Here is a 16833-nt window from a genome sequence, read left to right on the forward strand (position 1 = left end):
CCAGGATTGAAGGGATGGGCCGCCACTGCCGGGCTAAGAATAATTTTTAAACAAAAGGGGAAGGAAAAGGAGCCAGAAAAAAGAGCAAAATGTTATCAATATCAAATGTAGATTTACAATATATTGGTATTCATCCTGCCATTTTTCAGTGTTTCTATAGATAAAACTTTCTCTAAATAGTTTGGGAGAGAAATTGCTTCCCGTGGACCAGCATTTGTGTACAGATAGTGGTTGGCACCACCATTTACAGAAAGGTTTAATGGAAAGTACAAGACTCAGGCTCTTCCCAGGCCAGTCCTGACCTTCATTTGACCTCAGCAGAAGGCTCCAGGTGCTTGCTCTGGACCGCCGTTTCATAGCTTCTGAGCGAAGCCTTCTGCTCCTGCCCTGCTCTCAAGCTGACACCAGCAGACCCCTGCCTGGCCTCAGCTACGCAGACTGTAGAATTGTGTCCTCAGGGTTCCCACTCTGCTTTTGGAGAGGCACTAAGTCCTTATGCCACGGGAGCATACGTGGTTGTGTCCGAAGATGAGCCGGATGCCTGGCTGCTGTGGAACATTTGTTTAACGAGGCAAAGATGTGCTACATTTGTTTAACTACGTAAGGATGCGCTGCAGTTCCGTTAATTAAGTAAAATTAACTTGGGCTCAGAGAAATGAGAATTAGCAACCAGTTGACAGGAGGTAGCAAGGAGGGGCGTAGCATGTGTTTTTTAGTTGGGGTGGTGTGGAAGGAGGGAAGCCTCTGGAGAGGCCAGCTAAGAAAGTTAGCCAGTTGCTACTCTTAACTCTCCGAGCTGCAGGTTTTCACCCTGGCCTTTGGAATCTTCAGTTGTAATAGAACAATAATAAGAGATTTAGTTAGAACTACCTTTGGCGTCAGCAACAGAGCCATTGCGTGGGGGGGGGGGGGGGCGGACACGGGATGGGGGGGACACAGAAATATCCCCCCCCCCCACCAAGGCCTGAGTAGCAGCGCTGTTAGTAGTTTCGAGCATAGACACTCTGGTAACGGAAGAACAGCAGCTGGCTGCTTTAGTATAATTGCCCCACTGCAAACGACAGTGACGAAATGGTTTCCGGTCTTCCTGAGGACCTAGCACTCCTCTGGAGAGTGTGGATCCAGATCTAAGCCACTTCCTCTCTTCCTCTGGGACTCAAGGGCAGGCTGGCCCGTCCACCCTTTGGATCCACCGAGTTCTTCTGCCTTGCTGTCTCAGTCAGTGTTCTGTTGCTGTGAAGAGACCCCACAACCACAGCGACTCTTAAGAAAGAAAGCATTTAACTGGGGAGTTAAGTCCACTAACATCATGGCTGGAAGCATGGCAGCATGCGCGACGCTGGAGCAGTAGCTGAGAGCTACATCCTGATCCATAAGCAGAGAACCTGGACCTGGCATGGGCTTTAAAACTTCAAAGCTGCTGCCACCTCCTTGCCCACCCCCCATACACACACACTTCCTCCAAGGCCACACCTCCTACCCCTTCTAATCCTATCAGAGTCCACTCCCTGGTAACTAAGCATCGAAATATATTGGCCTATGGGGCCATTCTTACTCACCTCCAGACCCACACACACTTCAATGCTTTTTCCATCTTTGCAAGGAAAATGACTAAAACCTTAAGACATAATATTACTACTTTATTCAGAAAATAGTATTATATAGGGCTGATGCAAACAGATATGCATAAAATTATATAAATCTGATAGCTACATCTTCCAGAAAAGACCCAGTCATCGTAAACAAGGAAACCAGGGGCAGTCATAATGACTGCAGTGTTTTAAGCCAATGTCCTCATATTCCCTTATAGTGGAGGTGGTCCGTCGAGCAAGAAGAGAAGGTGGCCATGTAGAATCCATGCTTCCTGGCTCTGCCTACACTCAACTCAGTGGTTAGGCCTTGCTAAACTCCTGGAGAGCCCAACGCTTGTTCTCCACTGCCAGTTTGAGCTGGGTGTACTCCTTCACCAGGTTCTCAAAGTCTTCTCCAAGGACCTCATAGGTTTTCAGGGCCAGTCTCGATTTCTCCATGTCCTGCTCTTGTAGGCGGATGGCTCCCTCCAAACGATCCCTAAGACCCCGGCAGAGAAAGTTCAACAGAAGGATTTAAGTCCTCAGAAAATAGACCAGTCCCGAAACGTCACCATGAGCAAATCTGAAGAGCCTGGGAACAGGCCGTGAACAGCTGTGTCTGGTTCTTAGGGGCTCTTACCTAATGAGACAATGCACTTCCACTTTCTCAGCACTGTAAGTGTCAGACAAAATCTTCAGCTCCTCCATCCTGACACAGGGAAGAAAGAAATGTTAGCTGCATTAGCCTAACAACTGAGTTCAATCTCTGGAACCCATGTAAAGGTGCAAGATGAAAACTGGATCCAGAGTTGTCTTCTGACCTCGACATCCACTGTGGGGCATGCACATCCCATCACACACACACACACTTCTTTTAAAGTACAATCAAGAATGGCCAATAAATTGGGGGCTGGAGAGATTGCTCAGTGGTTAAGAGCATTTGTTACTCTTACAGAAGATCTAGGTTTAATTCCCAGCACCCACAAGGCAGCTCACAACTGCCTATAACTCCAGTTCCAGGGAATCTGACACCCTCTTCTGATCTCTGTAGCCACCAGAGGTCATTCATGCAATCATAACACTCATACACATAACAAAATAAAAATAAATTGAAACAGAATTTTTAAAAAAGAACAGCTAACTCTGCTGTGATGGCGCATGCCTTTAACCTCAGCATCCAATAGGCAGAGGCAGGTGGATCTCTGAGTTCAAACTCAGCCTGGCCAATGTAGTGAGTTCCAGGCTAGCCAGTTAGCCAGGACTGCATAGTGAGACCCTATCTCAAATAAATAAATAAACAAATAAATAAATAAATGGATGAATGAATGAATGAATAAATAAATAAAGCCAGGGTAGCTAACCATAATCAAAATATAGAGATGAGATAGACCAGTCACTGTGAATCCCCAAGCAACTAACCTTTTACTTTATAGTAAAAGGCTATAAAATAAATACTTCAGAGTAGAAAGCTTTTTGGTAACACAAAGAAAGGCTAATTATACTGCCGGGTGACACTTTTTGGGACCCACTGGTGAAGAGAGATGAGGAAACCGGGGTGGGGGAGTGGCAAGGAGACAGAGTCCAGGTTCACAGCTCACTTCATCTTTAGGATCATGGCACTGCACTTGATTTCCAGGTACTGGGCGTTGATGCGGTCTAGCTCAGACTGAGTCTTCAGCCGATGCTCCTGAAGAAGCCTCTGCAGCAAGGTGAGGCAGCGGAGAAGCACCTGAACCCCCCGGAGGAAGGACAAGCAAGCCATGAGAGCCTTGGCTTACCCGGAGGGGTCCTGGGGTCAAATCAAGAGAGCAGGCCACTCCCAACAAACCTGGGAGTAGGTAGCTCTCTTCTTCTCCAGCAGCACCAGCTGCTCCTTCTGCTGGCTCTTGGCCTCCAGGCACTGCTGCTTCTCTCCTACCAGGACCTCTGACAGTTTCCACACCTTTGCTGCTTTCAGCGTTTCTCCATCAGTATCTGGGCAGAGACAGGACAGGAAGCCCAGTAGATACCACCCTACAAGGGTCTTCATCAGCCAGGCGGTAGGGGTGCACACCTTTAATCCCAGCACTCAGGAGGCAGAGGCAGGCGGATCTCTGTTACTTCGAGGCCAGCCTGGCCTCCAGAGCAAGATCCAGGACAGGCACCAAAGCTACAGAGAAACCCTGTCTCGGAACCCCCGCCCCCCCCAAAAGATTTATTTGTTTTATGTATATGAATACTCTATCTGTGTGTACGACTTTATGCCAGAAGAGGGCATCAGATCCCACAATAGATGGCCGTGAGCCACCATGTGGTTGTTGGGAATTGAACTCATGACCTCTGAAAGAGCAGCCAGTGCTCTTAACCATTGAGCCATCTCTCCAGCCCACCTTTCCTGCTTTTTAACAGTGTCTGCATCTTTTTTTTTTTTTTTTTAAGATTTATTTATTATGTACACAGTATTCTGCCTGCATGTGTCCCTGCAGGCCAGAAGAGGGCGCCAACGCAGGACCTTTGGAAGAGCAGTTGGTGCTCTTAACCACTGAGCCCCCCAGTGTCTGCATCTTATAGTTAGTTAGGTTCTCCCATTCTGCAGTCTAGGCTGTCCAGGAATTCAAAGTAACTTGCCTGCTACAGCCCCTGGGGTGGTAGGCAGGCCTGTGTTTTTGTTTGTTTTTTGAGAAAGGGTCTCACCATGTAGCCCTGGTTAGCCTGGAACTTGCTATGAAGACTTGGCTGGCCTCGAACTAAGAAATCCATCTGCTTGTGTCCCAGAGTGAATTATGTAAAGGGGTGGGGGGTATGTGCATGTGACTATAGGTACCTACAAAGGCCAGAGATATCACAATACTTCTAGAACTGGAGTTACAGGCAGTTATGAACTGGCCACTGTGGCTTCTAGGAATGTCCTCTAACAGCCAACTGCTCTTAACTGATGAGTCATTTCTCCAGCCCAAGCCTTGCATTCCTTTATTTATGTGTTCGGTATTTTTAAATTATGTGTACACATGTGTATATGGCTTTGTGCACATGTGAGTCCAGAAGGCACCAGATCTCTTAGAGCTGGAGTTCCAAGCACTTGTGAGCCTTCTGACATGGGTGCTGGGAATCAAACTCAGGTCCTCTGCAAGAGCAGGGGGCTCTAAGCCACTGAACATCTCTACAGCCTGTACTCCACACACACACACAAGAGATAAGGAAGACACAGATACACTGAACTTTGCTCACTGCCATTCTGATTCTTCTGAGAAAGCAATTCATCTTTTCCCGAAGCGAGAAGACGCCACCCTGCTCAGCGCCTTCACATAAAAGGAGTCCTTACAAAAGTTTTTGTTTTAATCCTACTACCTAGGAAACAAAACATTTCTGAATCTAAAGTCTCAGTCAGAGTAGTCAAAACTGGGTATGGTGGGTCATGCCAATAATCCCAACACTTGGGAAACTGCTGTGAAACAATCCTTTTCTACACTGTGAATATGTGTTGCTCTCAATGGTTTATAAAAAGCTGACAGGCCAGGAGCTGGGCAGGAAGTTAGGCAGGAAAGCCAAACTGAGAATGATGGGAAGGAGGGCGGAGTCAGGAGGTAGAGGAAGTAAGAAGAGAATGCTTGGTACCGAGAAAAGATATCAAGCCATGTGGCTAAACATAGATAAGAATTATGAGTTAATATAAGTGTAAGACTACTTAATAATAATTCTGAGCTACCAGCCGAGCATTTATAATTAATATTAAGCCTCCCAGGTGGATCACTGTGAGTTCAAGGCCAGCCTGATCTACAGAGAGTTCCAGGACAGCCAGGGCCACACAGAGAAACCCTGTCTAAGACTTGTCTCCAACCCTTATCAAACTGAAGAGCAGGCTAGCCAAGGAGCCTGGCCAGGGCAGGCAGCTCTCACCTGAGCTGGGGTCGTGGTAGCACAGCAGGGTGAAGCACTTCCTCTTGAGCTGCTCCTCCACCTCCAGCTGGAGCCGAGCTCTCATCCACACGAAGTCCTAAAGAGAGCACACAGACCACTGGCACTCGGAAGACCTCGCTAATGGACATGAGGACACGGGCCGCCTCACACATAACCAGAGAAATGGCATCAGAGAGCATGGGATGGCAGCATTTGGGGGACCAAGGCCAGAGACTACATACATGGGACCCTGTCTCCAAAACATAAATCCTAACACTAAGCAAGCAAATTATGCTATATCTACCAATGGTTCCGTTTGTTCTTCCATGGTGGGTATGGAACTCAGGACCCTGGGCATGCTAGGCACAGGCTCTACCACTGAGCTATCTCCCCATCCCTGGGAGTGGTTTAAGCTGATACAATAAAACTATCAAGCACCCAGTGCCTAGACAATGTTCAGAGTGCTACTGGAGGTTATCATTTTATTAATCTATTTATTATTGTTGTTTTCTTGTTGTTGTTGATTTTTTGGTTCTTTGAGACAGGGTCTCTCTACATAGACCTGGCTGTCCTGGAACTCTGTAGCCCAGGCTGGCCTTGAACTCACAGAGATCCACCTGGCTCTGCCTCCCAAGTGCTGTAACCATCGCCCTGCACCACCACACCTGGCTTTGTTGTTTGTTTTCTGGGACAGACTTGTTACACAGACCCAGGCTGGCTTTGAACTCACAACTCTCTGCTTCAGCCCCCAAGCACTGGGTCTATAGGCATGAGCCTCTACTCATTTTGTTTTGTTTCTGAGACAGGGTCTTACTCTGTTGTATGTCTCTGACTGGCCTGGAACTAGCTATATAGATCAGATTGGACTTGAACTCATAGAGATCTGCCTGCATCTGCCTCACAAGTGTTAGGATTTCTTCTTAAAGATTTATTTATATGTTTACGTCTGTGTGGAGGAACAGGTACATGGGAGTGTAGGTGCCCATGGAGTCCAGAAGTGAGTGTCAGAACCCCTGGAGCTGGAATTACAAGCAATTATGATCCACCCCTGGGAACTGAACTCAGGTCCTCTGCAAGAACAGTATGTGCTCATGCACTGAGCCACCTCCCAGCTGCAGTTTCTACTTTTGAAATACCTCTACCGATTTGAGTCTTTTTGTTTTAAAGGCAGTCTCATGTAGCCCGAACAGGCCTTAACTAAGTAGTCAAGGATGATGTTGAACTTCTGGTCATGAGTTGAGGACAGTCGGAAGCCAGTCTGGCCTACAGAGTGATACCCTGTCTCAGAAAAACCAAGGGGATGGGCCAGGACAGGTAGAACATGCCTTTATTCACAGCCCTCACTCAGGAGGCAGAGGCAGGGGTATCTCTGTGGGTTCAAGGCCAGCATGATCTACATACAGAGTTCATCCAGCCACTACTACACAGTTAAGTCTTGTCTCCCAAAAATGCTTTTAAAAGGGGCAAGAATGTAAGCCGGCTCAATAGGATCCAGGTTTGCTTCCCAGCTTACAAAAGCTGTAACTCCACTTCCAGGGTGTTGAGGGAGATCTGATCACACTGTGAACCCCAAGATTTCGTTATTTACATAAAATCAACCATACGTCAAGAGACAGAGCAAGCAACTGGTTGACTAGAAGTAACCATAGAGAGTAAGGGGAAGTTGGGAGGTCAGAGGCAGACCCACAGGAAGTAGAAGGGAGGGACATCCGGTTGGAAGAATTGTGTTTGTTTGTGTCAGAAGATGTAGGAGAAACCCTGTTTCTGAGATGACTGCAGAGAAGGAATGTCAGCCTGCTGCTTTCTCCGCCTCAGGGAGCTAGCAGGTTTCCACCCCAGCATCTGATACTTAGTTTAAAAAACATTTGGCTCCCGACATTGAGGCAGCGGCAGAGGCCAGAGGATGCCAAGGCTCAGCCAGGCCTTGGCCTCAGCAGCAAGGAGGCAGCAGGCTCAGGTCAGCCAATGTGCCATAAAGAAAGCAACACGAGGGACCCAACACCCTTTCCTAGTCTCCTCAGACGTGTGGTGCAGAGACGCTCATGTACGCAAAACACCCGTATATATTTTAAAATGAGAGAGTGAGCAAGGAGAGTGTAAATAGCCTCAACGTACTTATAACAACATTGCATTTCACTTTCAGCCTCTGCTTGAGTGCCAGGGCAGGTGACATGGGGACTTGGTGCATCCATTAAGATGTATCTCAATAAGATGCACACTGTGTGGCCATGGAGGCCCTGAGGCCTGCCACCATCAGGAATCAGCCTCGTGCAAACAGGGCTGTCCTGCCAAGCACAGAACGAGTAACTGGAGCCCTGAGACTGACAGAAACACCACCAGGGCTGGGCAAATGGGACATCTAAAAAATTGTCTGTCACAGACTCAGACGAGGACTCTGTGAAGGAACACCAGCTAAACCTGAGGGCAGTGACGCAGCACCCAGCGCATCCAATCATCATGTAAATGCTCTAATTTCAAACAAAAACAGAATGCATTGCTAGATGTAGTATTTCAGATACTCCATTCTCGTGTGTAACTAAGGTAAAGTGCTTGCCTCGCACACAAGAGGCCTTGGGTCTGATCCCCAGTTCCTCACAAATCAAGCATGGTGGTGCATGCCTGCAGGCCTAGCATGTGGGAGGTGTAATCAGGAAGCTCCAAAGTTCAAGGCCAACCTGATTAAACACGAGTCCCTGTAGGAAGAGATGGAGAGACAGAGGGACAATTGAGATACAAGGACTGCAAAGACTTGCTCCAGTGTCTGCTTCCCACCTGTGAGGGTGGCATGAGCCCCAGGAGGTCAGCCTTCTCCAGCCCGAGCAGTGGGGGCACCTCCGCCTCCTGGCCAGGCCCTGAGAGCTGTGTGAGTTCAGTCACCAGCAGTCGCTGTTCAAGGGTCTCATGAAACTGAGGATAAGAAGACAAAAAAAAAAAAAAAAAAAGATAGATGACTACAGAACTTTTGACTTGCGGGGGCGGTGGTGGCGCACGCCTTTAATCCCAGCACTCGGGAGGCAGAGGCAGGCGGATCTCTGTGAGTTCCAGGCCAGCCTGGGCTACAGAGTGAGTTTCGGGTAAGGCACAAAGCTACACAGAGAAACCCTGTCTAGAAAAACCAAAAAAAAAAAAAAAAAAAAAAAAAACGAACAAGCAAACAAAAACTTTTGACTTAGCTGGGCAGCAGTGGCAGATGCCTTTAATCCTAGCTCTCAGGAGGCAGGCCTATCTATGTGAGTTCAAGGCCAGCCTGGTCTACAGAGCGAGTTCAGGGCTACACAGAGAAACCCTGTTGTTTGAAAAAACAACTTTTGACTTGGCCTTTAATCTCAGCATTCAGGTAGGCAGAGCGCTGTGAGGTTGGGGATAGCCTGGTCTACATGGCCAGTTCCAGGCCTGCCAGAGCTACACAGTGAGGGTTACACCTGTCTCAAAAGAACAGAACAAAACTAACTTCATTCCCACTTCTTCTTTACCCCCCTGCTCCTCTTTGCACACTTTTTTTTTTTTTTTTTGGTTTTTCGAGACAGGGTTTCTCTGTGTAGTTTTGCGCCTGTCCCGGAACTCACTCTGTAGCCCAGGCTGGCCTCGAACTCACAGAGATCCGCCTGGCTCTGCCTCCCGAGTGCTGGGATTAAAGGCGTGCGCCACCACCGCCCAGCCCCTTTGCACACTTTTCAAAGTACTCAAGTCATCACTTCAGGGAACTGAATTACTCGGTTCCCTGCCACCGCCCCCACCTCCTTTCCCCTCTCCCTCCACCCCCCCACCTCCCTTCTTCTCTCCTCCCACCCCCCCCACCTCTTTCCTCTCTCCCTGTGCCCATTCTTTCTTCCCCCCTTTTCTCTCTTCCTACAGAGCCTCACCGTGTTGCCCAGGTTGGCCACACTGTGGCTTTTCCCACAGCCTCCAGAGCCCCGGGGGACAGTCACACACTGCCACAGCTGGCCACCCTGGTGGCTCTCATCACTGTAACCAACACGTCCCCACTTCTTCGGCCTCACCTTTTTGTCTTCCGACGTCAGATTTGTGTCTTGTGCCTTCACATAGTAGTCCACAAGCAGCTCTTGGATGACTCTGTGTAAGATCTCGTACCTCAGCCATGTTGTCTTCTGCAACCGGACTTCATTCCACGCCTCCAAACAAGACAAAACCCGGGCCTGAGACTCTTCCCTCTCCAGGCCCTGACCCTCCTCCCGCCATCCCTTCTCCCAGGGCCTTACCTGAGCCTGCTCTTTCGCCAGGGTGAGGCTTAAGCCACTTTCATCCAGATGCTGTGAGAGGCCGAGCAGCAGCTTGCTGAAATACGGGTTCTGTATCAGGTCCTCTTCAGTCAGGGCACAAGGAGGAAACTGCTTGTCACACACTGAAACAGTGACAAAGCAAACACATGGACTCTTGCTGTAATTGGGCATCGATACCAATTACTTCTGAAGCAAACAAACAAACCAAAAAAAGAACCCTGGCTTTGAGTAGGAAAATTCTCTAAATAAAATGCGATTTCAGTGGAAAAAGAAAGCCGGGGCAATAACATACATCTGCAGTCCCTGCTACTCAGGAGACTGAGGTAGGAAGGTCCTTTAAACCCAAGAGTTTGAAATCAGCCCGAGAACACAGTGTCAAAAACTAACAGTTGCTGTTTAGATGGTTTAGCTGGTAAGGGTGCTGTCACCAAGCCTGATGACCTGAGTCCATTCCCCGGAAACCACACAGTGGAATGAGATCACCCACTCCTGAAACGTGTCTTCTGATCACCACACGTCAGCGCTCACACAAATAAAATATAAAACAAGTATTTGGATGTGGTGGCACACACTTGGAATCTCAGCTTCAGGGAGACGGAGGCAGAAGGAGAATTAGGAGTTCGAGGCCAGCTTGAGCTAAGCGACTTCCGGAGGGGCCTGTGTTACCTTGTGCCTCAAAACACAGTCACAAATAAACTGGAAATGATACTCAGATTAGCAAGTATTTACTTTATCTGCCTCATCCACACTTCTAGAACCTTTTTTTTTTAAGGTTTTCTATGTAGCCCCAGGCTGGCTCTGAATTTGTGATCCTCCTGCCTCACCCACCTAAATGCTGGGATTACAGGCATGCAACGCTGAGCCTGGCCAGAATCATTAGAGTTCTTGAGGCGGGAAACAGACCTGGCAAATTCCAACTGTGGATGAGACCTCATCAGTCTGGTAAGCAAAGCTGGGAAAAGGTAGAAGAAATGAACTGACTGCTTAGAACTCTGTCCCTGTAAGCAGAGCTGAGTAACCCGCATGGGCACAAATCAGCACAGAATTGAGAGAACCAACAACAGGTCAGTGGTGTCCAGTTACCCCATCTGCTCAAGGCCCTTCTTTCCAAAATCTCTTGCCCAGGGGCTTTCTGAAGAGGTCTTTTTTGTTTGTTTGTTTTGTTTTTCGAGACAGGGTTTCTCTCTGTAGCTTTGGAGCCTGTCCTGGACTAGCTCTATAGACCAGGCTGGCCTCGAACTCATAGAGATCCACCAGCCTCTGCCTCCAGAGTGCTGGGATTACAGGCGTGCGCCACCCCCACTGTGGTGAAGAGGTCTTTTACCATTACCTACCAAACACAGAAATGTTTCCTTTTTGGATTATTATATCCAAAGTCATTTTAGGGAATAACAAATCTTTTATTTTCATTTTCAGGCATAAAGTTGGGTGTGGCGGTGCACACTCATAATCTCTGAACTGTGAGGTGGAGGCAGGAGAATCGGAAGTTCAGAGTCAGCCTGGGCTACAAGAGAAACATGAACACACAAGCAGGAAAGAAGCCGTTAAGGGACAGGCCAGCCACCCTTACCTTGGCAATAGGTTTGCCAATACAGCGCGGCACGCAGCATCTACTGCCCAAGCGGATACTGAATCTGCATGAACAGTTGGTCCAACCCGATTCTCAAACCTTTTCATCCCAGGAGGCAAGAACCTAGACAAGATCCCCGGAGAAGCCATCTACCCTTACCTTGCTGCAGTATCTCCACCCCTTCTCCAGGTGAGCAGAAATCTCCGGATGCCATCTGACTTTCTTGGTGGTATCTGTATGGAAGGAAACTGCAAGATGAATAAACCCCCGCGGCTCAGGGTTGCACGACCTCAGGCGCTCTTCACAAGCCCGGGCTGGTCTCAAACTCCATGCTGCCGAGGCAAGCCTTGCACTTCTGATCTTCTTCGACTGCCTCCGCCTCCCGAGAGCACCCCCACATCCTGCTCAGAGATGTTTCTTCTAGAGAAGGGCTATATCAGACATCAGGGGTCCCAAAGTAAAAGTGCCAGAATACCTTATAATTCAAGAACAAAATGTCTGCCTGGCGGTGGTGGTGCACACCTTTGATCCCAGCACTCAGGAAGGCAGAGGCAGGCGGATCTCTGTGAGTTCGAGGCCAGAGGAGTTCCAGGACAGGCTCCAAAGAGAAACCCTGTGTCAAAAAAGAAAAAAAAAAAAAAAAAAAGAAAAAAAGAAAAGAACAAAAATATCTCCCAAGCTGTCCAATCACATCTCTTTCTAAAGAAACTATGCTGCCCCACCCAGTCCACTAAGGTCTAAAGGAAGGCTGCCCCCTAGCACTACAAACTGCTGCACTCACATTCCCAGGAAACTGGGGAGTGGGGGGTCCAAGTGTGCCTCTTCCTCAGTGACAGCTCAGCTATGGAGCATCTCACTGGTTTGTGGCACTTCTCGGACTCTGTCCTCTCATGGAAGAGCTGTTTGTCTGGGGAAGGAGTGACAGCCAGCTGAACCACAACCGCTTTTCCTATAACAACGCTAGCAAAGTGCCCCTAGAGGAAAGTGCACAAGAGTGTACTGCAGACTGCAGAGTGGACACAACCATGGGTGTTTTGCTAGAACCTGGAGTGCCTTGAAAAGAACGTCATCAACAGAGGGCAGTGAGGAACTCAACAGGAACATAAACATTGCCTGCCCATTCTTTCCTGGTGTTTGCTCTCTACTCTGACCTCCACAAGGTGGCTGAGCCCGAAGCAGGGCTGACCCTGAAGCTCATCAGTACTTAACGCTTCAGGGCCACAGAACATTGGTTTATTCGCGCCTTTTATGAGTCCCATGAAAGCAACTAGTCGTTTGTTTTGTAACGTTGATGCAGCTGAGGAAGTGCGATGCTAGGCCTTCATCTGTGGCTCTGCCAGCCCCCCACCTCCCCCCACCCCGCTCCGATGTGTCTGTGCGAGGCTAAGGGAAACCCTCTTGTACCTGCAAAACCGCAAGAACGATTCTTACCTTGCATTATGAATTAATAACAATCGACTTGTCAACAAAAGCTATTTAGCTAAGTTCGGTTTTACCAATTCAGTTTATCGTTGAGCTACGCCTGCAAATAAAGTTTTGAGGGCCAGTTAGGCACACAGCCAGGAGGGTTTCCACCGGCTCGGGGTCCTTCAGTGGCCACGGGACACGACCTCAGGCTGCACCCCCAGCCTGCGCTGGCTGCGGGCGTCACAGGCGCGGGGGTGGCCAGCTTCCAGCCCTCCAGCCGTCCCCGCACGCTGCACTGGACGCAGATTGATTTTCCAGGTGTTTTCACCAGAGGTGACCCTTACAAGGCCCCGAGATAATCAAGATGCAGAACGCGCTCTCCGGCGCCGACCTACCGTCTGCGCCGCCAAGGAGTCCTGAGGGCGAGCGCGGCCTGGCCGCGAGCTCGCGGACGTCGAGAGCAAAGCTGCACACCTCGCTGGCCGAGCGCCGAGGCCGGGGACTGCCGGGGTTAGACGAGTCCGCCAATGTGGACGGAACCGGTCTTCACTCGGCCGGGCCGCGGGGCGGGGCGGGGCGGCGCTGGGCGGGAACGGAGGCCCCGCCCCGGGAGCGCGCACTCGGCTCAACCGCCTGGAAGTTGGCAATTTACCGGTTTAATGGGGCTCAGGCACGGAAGGCTATAGTTAGAGGTAGCGGCCCGGAAGCTTAGGTGGTTCTCAAACAAATCGCACCTTTACCGGCTTCCTCTTGGATGTGTTTTGTTGTTGTTGTTGTTGTTAGATTCATATATATACATGTATATGTGTATATATGTGTGTGTATATATATATATATGGTCTCGCTGTGTAGCCCTGGCTGTCCCTGTCCTGGGACTCGCTTTATAGACCAGGCTGGTCTGCCACTCAAGAGATCCGCCTGCCTCTGCCTCTCCAGTGCCGAGCTAAGGTCTCACGCTACAGCACCACGGCTGGTTTATTTTTTAATGTATGCAAGTGGGCGCGCGCATGCGCCACACGTGTGCAATGTTCACGGAGGCCAGAAGAGGGAGTCAGAGCCCCGCGAACCGATATTACAGGTGCTTGTGAGCCGCCAGATGCGGGTCCTGGGACTTGAACTCAGGCCCTCTCCCAAGAGAGGTCAGTGCTCTTCGCCACTGAGCCATCTCCCCTGGCTATTGAATGTCTTAGTCCAGCTTCCTCTGCTCTCCCCTTATTTTATTTGTAATCACATTTTATTGATTGTGTGTGCTGTGTGTGCTGTGGAGGTCAGAAGACGTTGCGGGAGTTCGAACCTACCAAGATATAGGTTCTGGGGGTGGAACTCAAGTCACAGGCTTGGCAGCAGCAAGCTCCTTTACCCATTCAGCCAAGTGCCGGCCCTGCCTTCCCCTTTATTTCTCATTCTTCATTCAAGCCCTACTCTGGTTTTGCAAAACTAAGGGAACCCAATCAGGAACTGAGTTATTTTAGGAAATAAGATGTTTAGCTGGACGCGGTGGTATTACTCATCCTTCATCCCACCTACTCCTGTGGCTGAGTGAGGAAGATCTGGAGTTCAAGGCCAGGCCTGGGCACCTTGTTGAAGTTGCCACCCCCACGCCCATCAGAGTGAAAATTTTATGTGAACTAAACAGTTTCAAAATTATTAGCTTTTTTTGTTTTGTTTTGTTTTTGTTTTTTTTGGGGGGGGTTGTTTGGGTTTTTTTTTTTTTTTTTTTTTTTTTTTTTTTTTTTTTTTTTTTTGGTTTTTTGAGACAGGGTTTCTCTGTGTAGCTTTACGCCTTTCCTGGAACTTGCTCTGTAAACCAGGCTGGCCTCGAACTCAAATTCACAGAGATCCACCTGCCTCTGCCTCCCAAGTGCTGGGATTACAGCCGTGCGCCATCGCCCGGCTAGCTCTCTTTTTAAAGCTTTGTTTATTTTACTGGTATTTATGTGCGTGGGTGTTTTGCCTGCATGTCTGTGGACCACTTGCATACTTGGTGCTCTCCAATCCCCTGGAACTGGTTACAGTTGCCACCATGTAGGAGTTGAGAATCAAACCCTGGTTACTAGAAGAGCAATAGTTGAGCTGTTTCTCTTACATAAGAGAACAGATAGGGTGGATCAAAGCGTACTAGGAGATGGAACTGTTCACTCCTTCCTTTAGAACAAGCTAGGGGACACACTTTTAACCTCAGCACTTGGGAGGCAGAGGCAGGTGAATCTCTTAGTCTGAAGATGGACCGGTCTACATGGAGAGTTCCAGCTAGGGTTGCATAGAGAGATCCTGTCCAAAAAAAATGAAGGGGGCTGGAGAGATGGCTCAGAGGTTAAGAGCACTGACTGCTCTCCCAAAGGTCCTGAGTTCAATTCCCAGCAACCATATGGTGGCTCACAACCATCTGTAATGAGATCTGGCGCCCTCTTATGTATACATAATAAATAAATAAATCTTTAAAAAAAAGAAAGAAAGAAAGAAACAAGTAGAGACATCCGATAGTATACACAGAGGAATGATCCAGTGCAGAAAGATTTTATGCCCTTGGTCAGAGCATCAGCTGCCATGTTTCATGTTTAATGCTACAGTGCCCTGTCATTTTCCAAGGCTTTTAAAAATTGTTTATGCTCCCTCAGTTCTGCAGCTCAGCCTCATTAGCTGCCAGGCCTGCATGCAAACAGTGATCGGGACAAAAGAGCATCTACTAACATTTCCTCTTCCGAGTCTTCAAGTTCTCAAATACTGAACTGCAAGGCTTTGGCTAAGGGGTTCTGAAGCACACGAGACCCTGAGAGGTGAAGGTACAGAAGCCTGCCTTCCAGAAGGATGTTGAAGACAGTGGTGGAAGCCTGGCATTGACCAGACCTCCATAGGCCATTATCTCTTCCCTCTTGGTCTGTTTCAAGCCATGAGACCTTGGGCTGCACCTCTCCTTCCTGTCCAAAGGGGGGATAACATATTTCTAGTTGCTCCAATCTCTTAGCATTGATGTGAAGATCAAATGAGATAATGGCTAAGAAAGACTATGAAAGTGGAGGTGTTTTATTAAGTGCCTTGGGAGACACAAAGATAAATGTGACCTAATTCCTACCCTGAGGAAATTCACAGCCTATTGAGAAGACGCACATGAGAAGGAAAGAATCCAAGGCAGTAAATAGGTGTCGAAAGGGCAGTTTAGATTACAAATACCAGAGAAACTTCAAGAGGGGACAGACATTTCTCTGCAGAAATAGATAGGCAAGACTGTGAAATAAATCTTATTTTCACTGTACCTGAGAGGAGAGAAAAAATTGAAAACATTTAGAATGAATGAAAGAGTCCGGCAAACTGAGGCAGAGACAGGGTATGGCTGCGTTGTAGGTGCCAGGACACTGGGTCATCTGAAAGTGTGGGGGGAAGGGTTCATAGGTGAGCTTTCTTTGAGAAAGTTCACGCCCTAGACTTTAGAGAGCCAGGACGTTAGAGCATCATCCTAGCTGTCAGAAATGTAGCAAAGGCTGCATGGTGGTGACACAGACTTTAATCCCAGCACTTGGGAAGCAGAGACATGAACCTAAGTGAGTTCAACGCCAGCGTGGTCTGCATAGTGAGTTCTAGGACAGTGAAGGCTATGCAGAGAGACCCTGTCTCACAAAACAAAACAAACAAAAAAGGAACTTCAGCAAAGGACTGCAAATCAGACCACCCAGTGTCCTTGGGCAAGAACCCCACCTCTATAAGCATGCTTCCTGTCAACCTCCTTTTCCCATGCATTTTTTGTTTTTATTTTATTTTATTGTTTGTTTGTTTGTTTTGATTTGTTTTTCAAGACAGGGTTTCTCTGTGTAGCTTTGTGCCTTTCCTGGAACTCACTTTGGAGACCAGGCTGACCTCGAACTCACAGAGATCTGTCTGGCTTTGCCTCCCGAGTGCTGGGATTAAAGGTGTGCGCCACCACCGCCTGGCTATTTTTTTGTTTTTAATACTCATTCTAGTATTTTGGCACTTTTTTTTTTTTGAGACAAGGTCTCTCTGTGTAGCCTTGGTGCCTGTCCTGCATCTCACTCTATAGACCAGGCTGGCCTCGAACTCACAGAGACCCTCCTGGCTCTGCCTCCCAAGGATTAAAGGCCAAGGCTGGAGCCCCCACGGCCCAGCTCGGCACACAATATTTGAAGAGTTTTGCTGGAACTGTTCTCTCACAAAC

At 48.6% G+C, this 16833-nt stretch overlaps 1 protein-coding gene across 3 annotated transcripts; it reads right to left on the reverse strand.

Moving 5' to 3' along the window:
- Positions 1-1619: 1619 nt before the first annotated feature.
- On the reverse strand, positions 1620-13301 carry Haus4 (HAUS augmin like complex subunit 4). 3 transcript variants are annotated; one of them, XM_036199992.1, is made up of 10 exons: positions 13061-13301; positions 11418-11506; positions 9668-9810; positions 9449-9580; positions 8220-8354; positions 5448-5544; positions 3400-3545; positions 3170-3300; positions 2212-2280; positions 1620-2070 (listed from the first exon to the last, which is right to left on the reverse strand). In XM_036199992.1, the coding sequence occupies exons 2-10, from the start codon at positions 11470-11472 to the stop codon at positions 1893-1895; spliced, it is 1086 nt and encodes a 361-aa protein (XP_036055885.1). In that variant the 5' UTR covers positions 11473-11506; positions 13061-13301; the 3' UTR covers positions 1620-1892. The 3 variants fall into 3 exon arrangements, with proteins under 3 accessions (XP_036055885.1, XP_036055883.1, XP_036055884.1); XM_036199990.1 differs by having other exon boundaries at positions 11418-11491; positions 13061-13299; XM_036199991.1 differs by lacking the exon at positions 13061-13301 and adding an exon at positions 11734-11803 and having other exon boundaries at positions 11418-11491.
- Positions 13302-16833: the final 3532 nt, after the last annotated feature.

This window comes from Onychomys torridus, chromosome 9, assembly GCF_903995425.1.
Source record: "Onychomys torridus chromosome 9, mOncTor1.1, whole genome shotgun sequence".
Classification (NCBI taxonomy): Eukaryota; Metazoa; Chordata; class Mammalia; order Rodentia; family Cricetidae; genus Onychomys; species Onychomys torridus.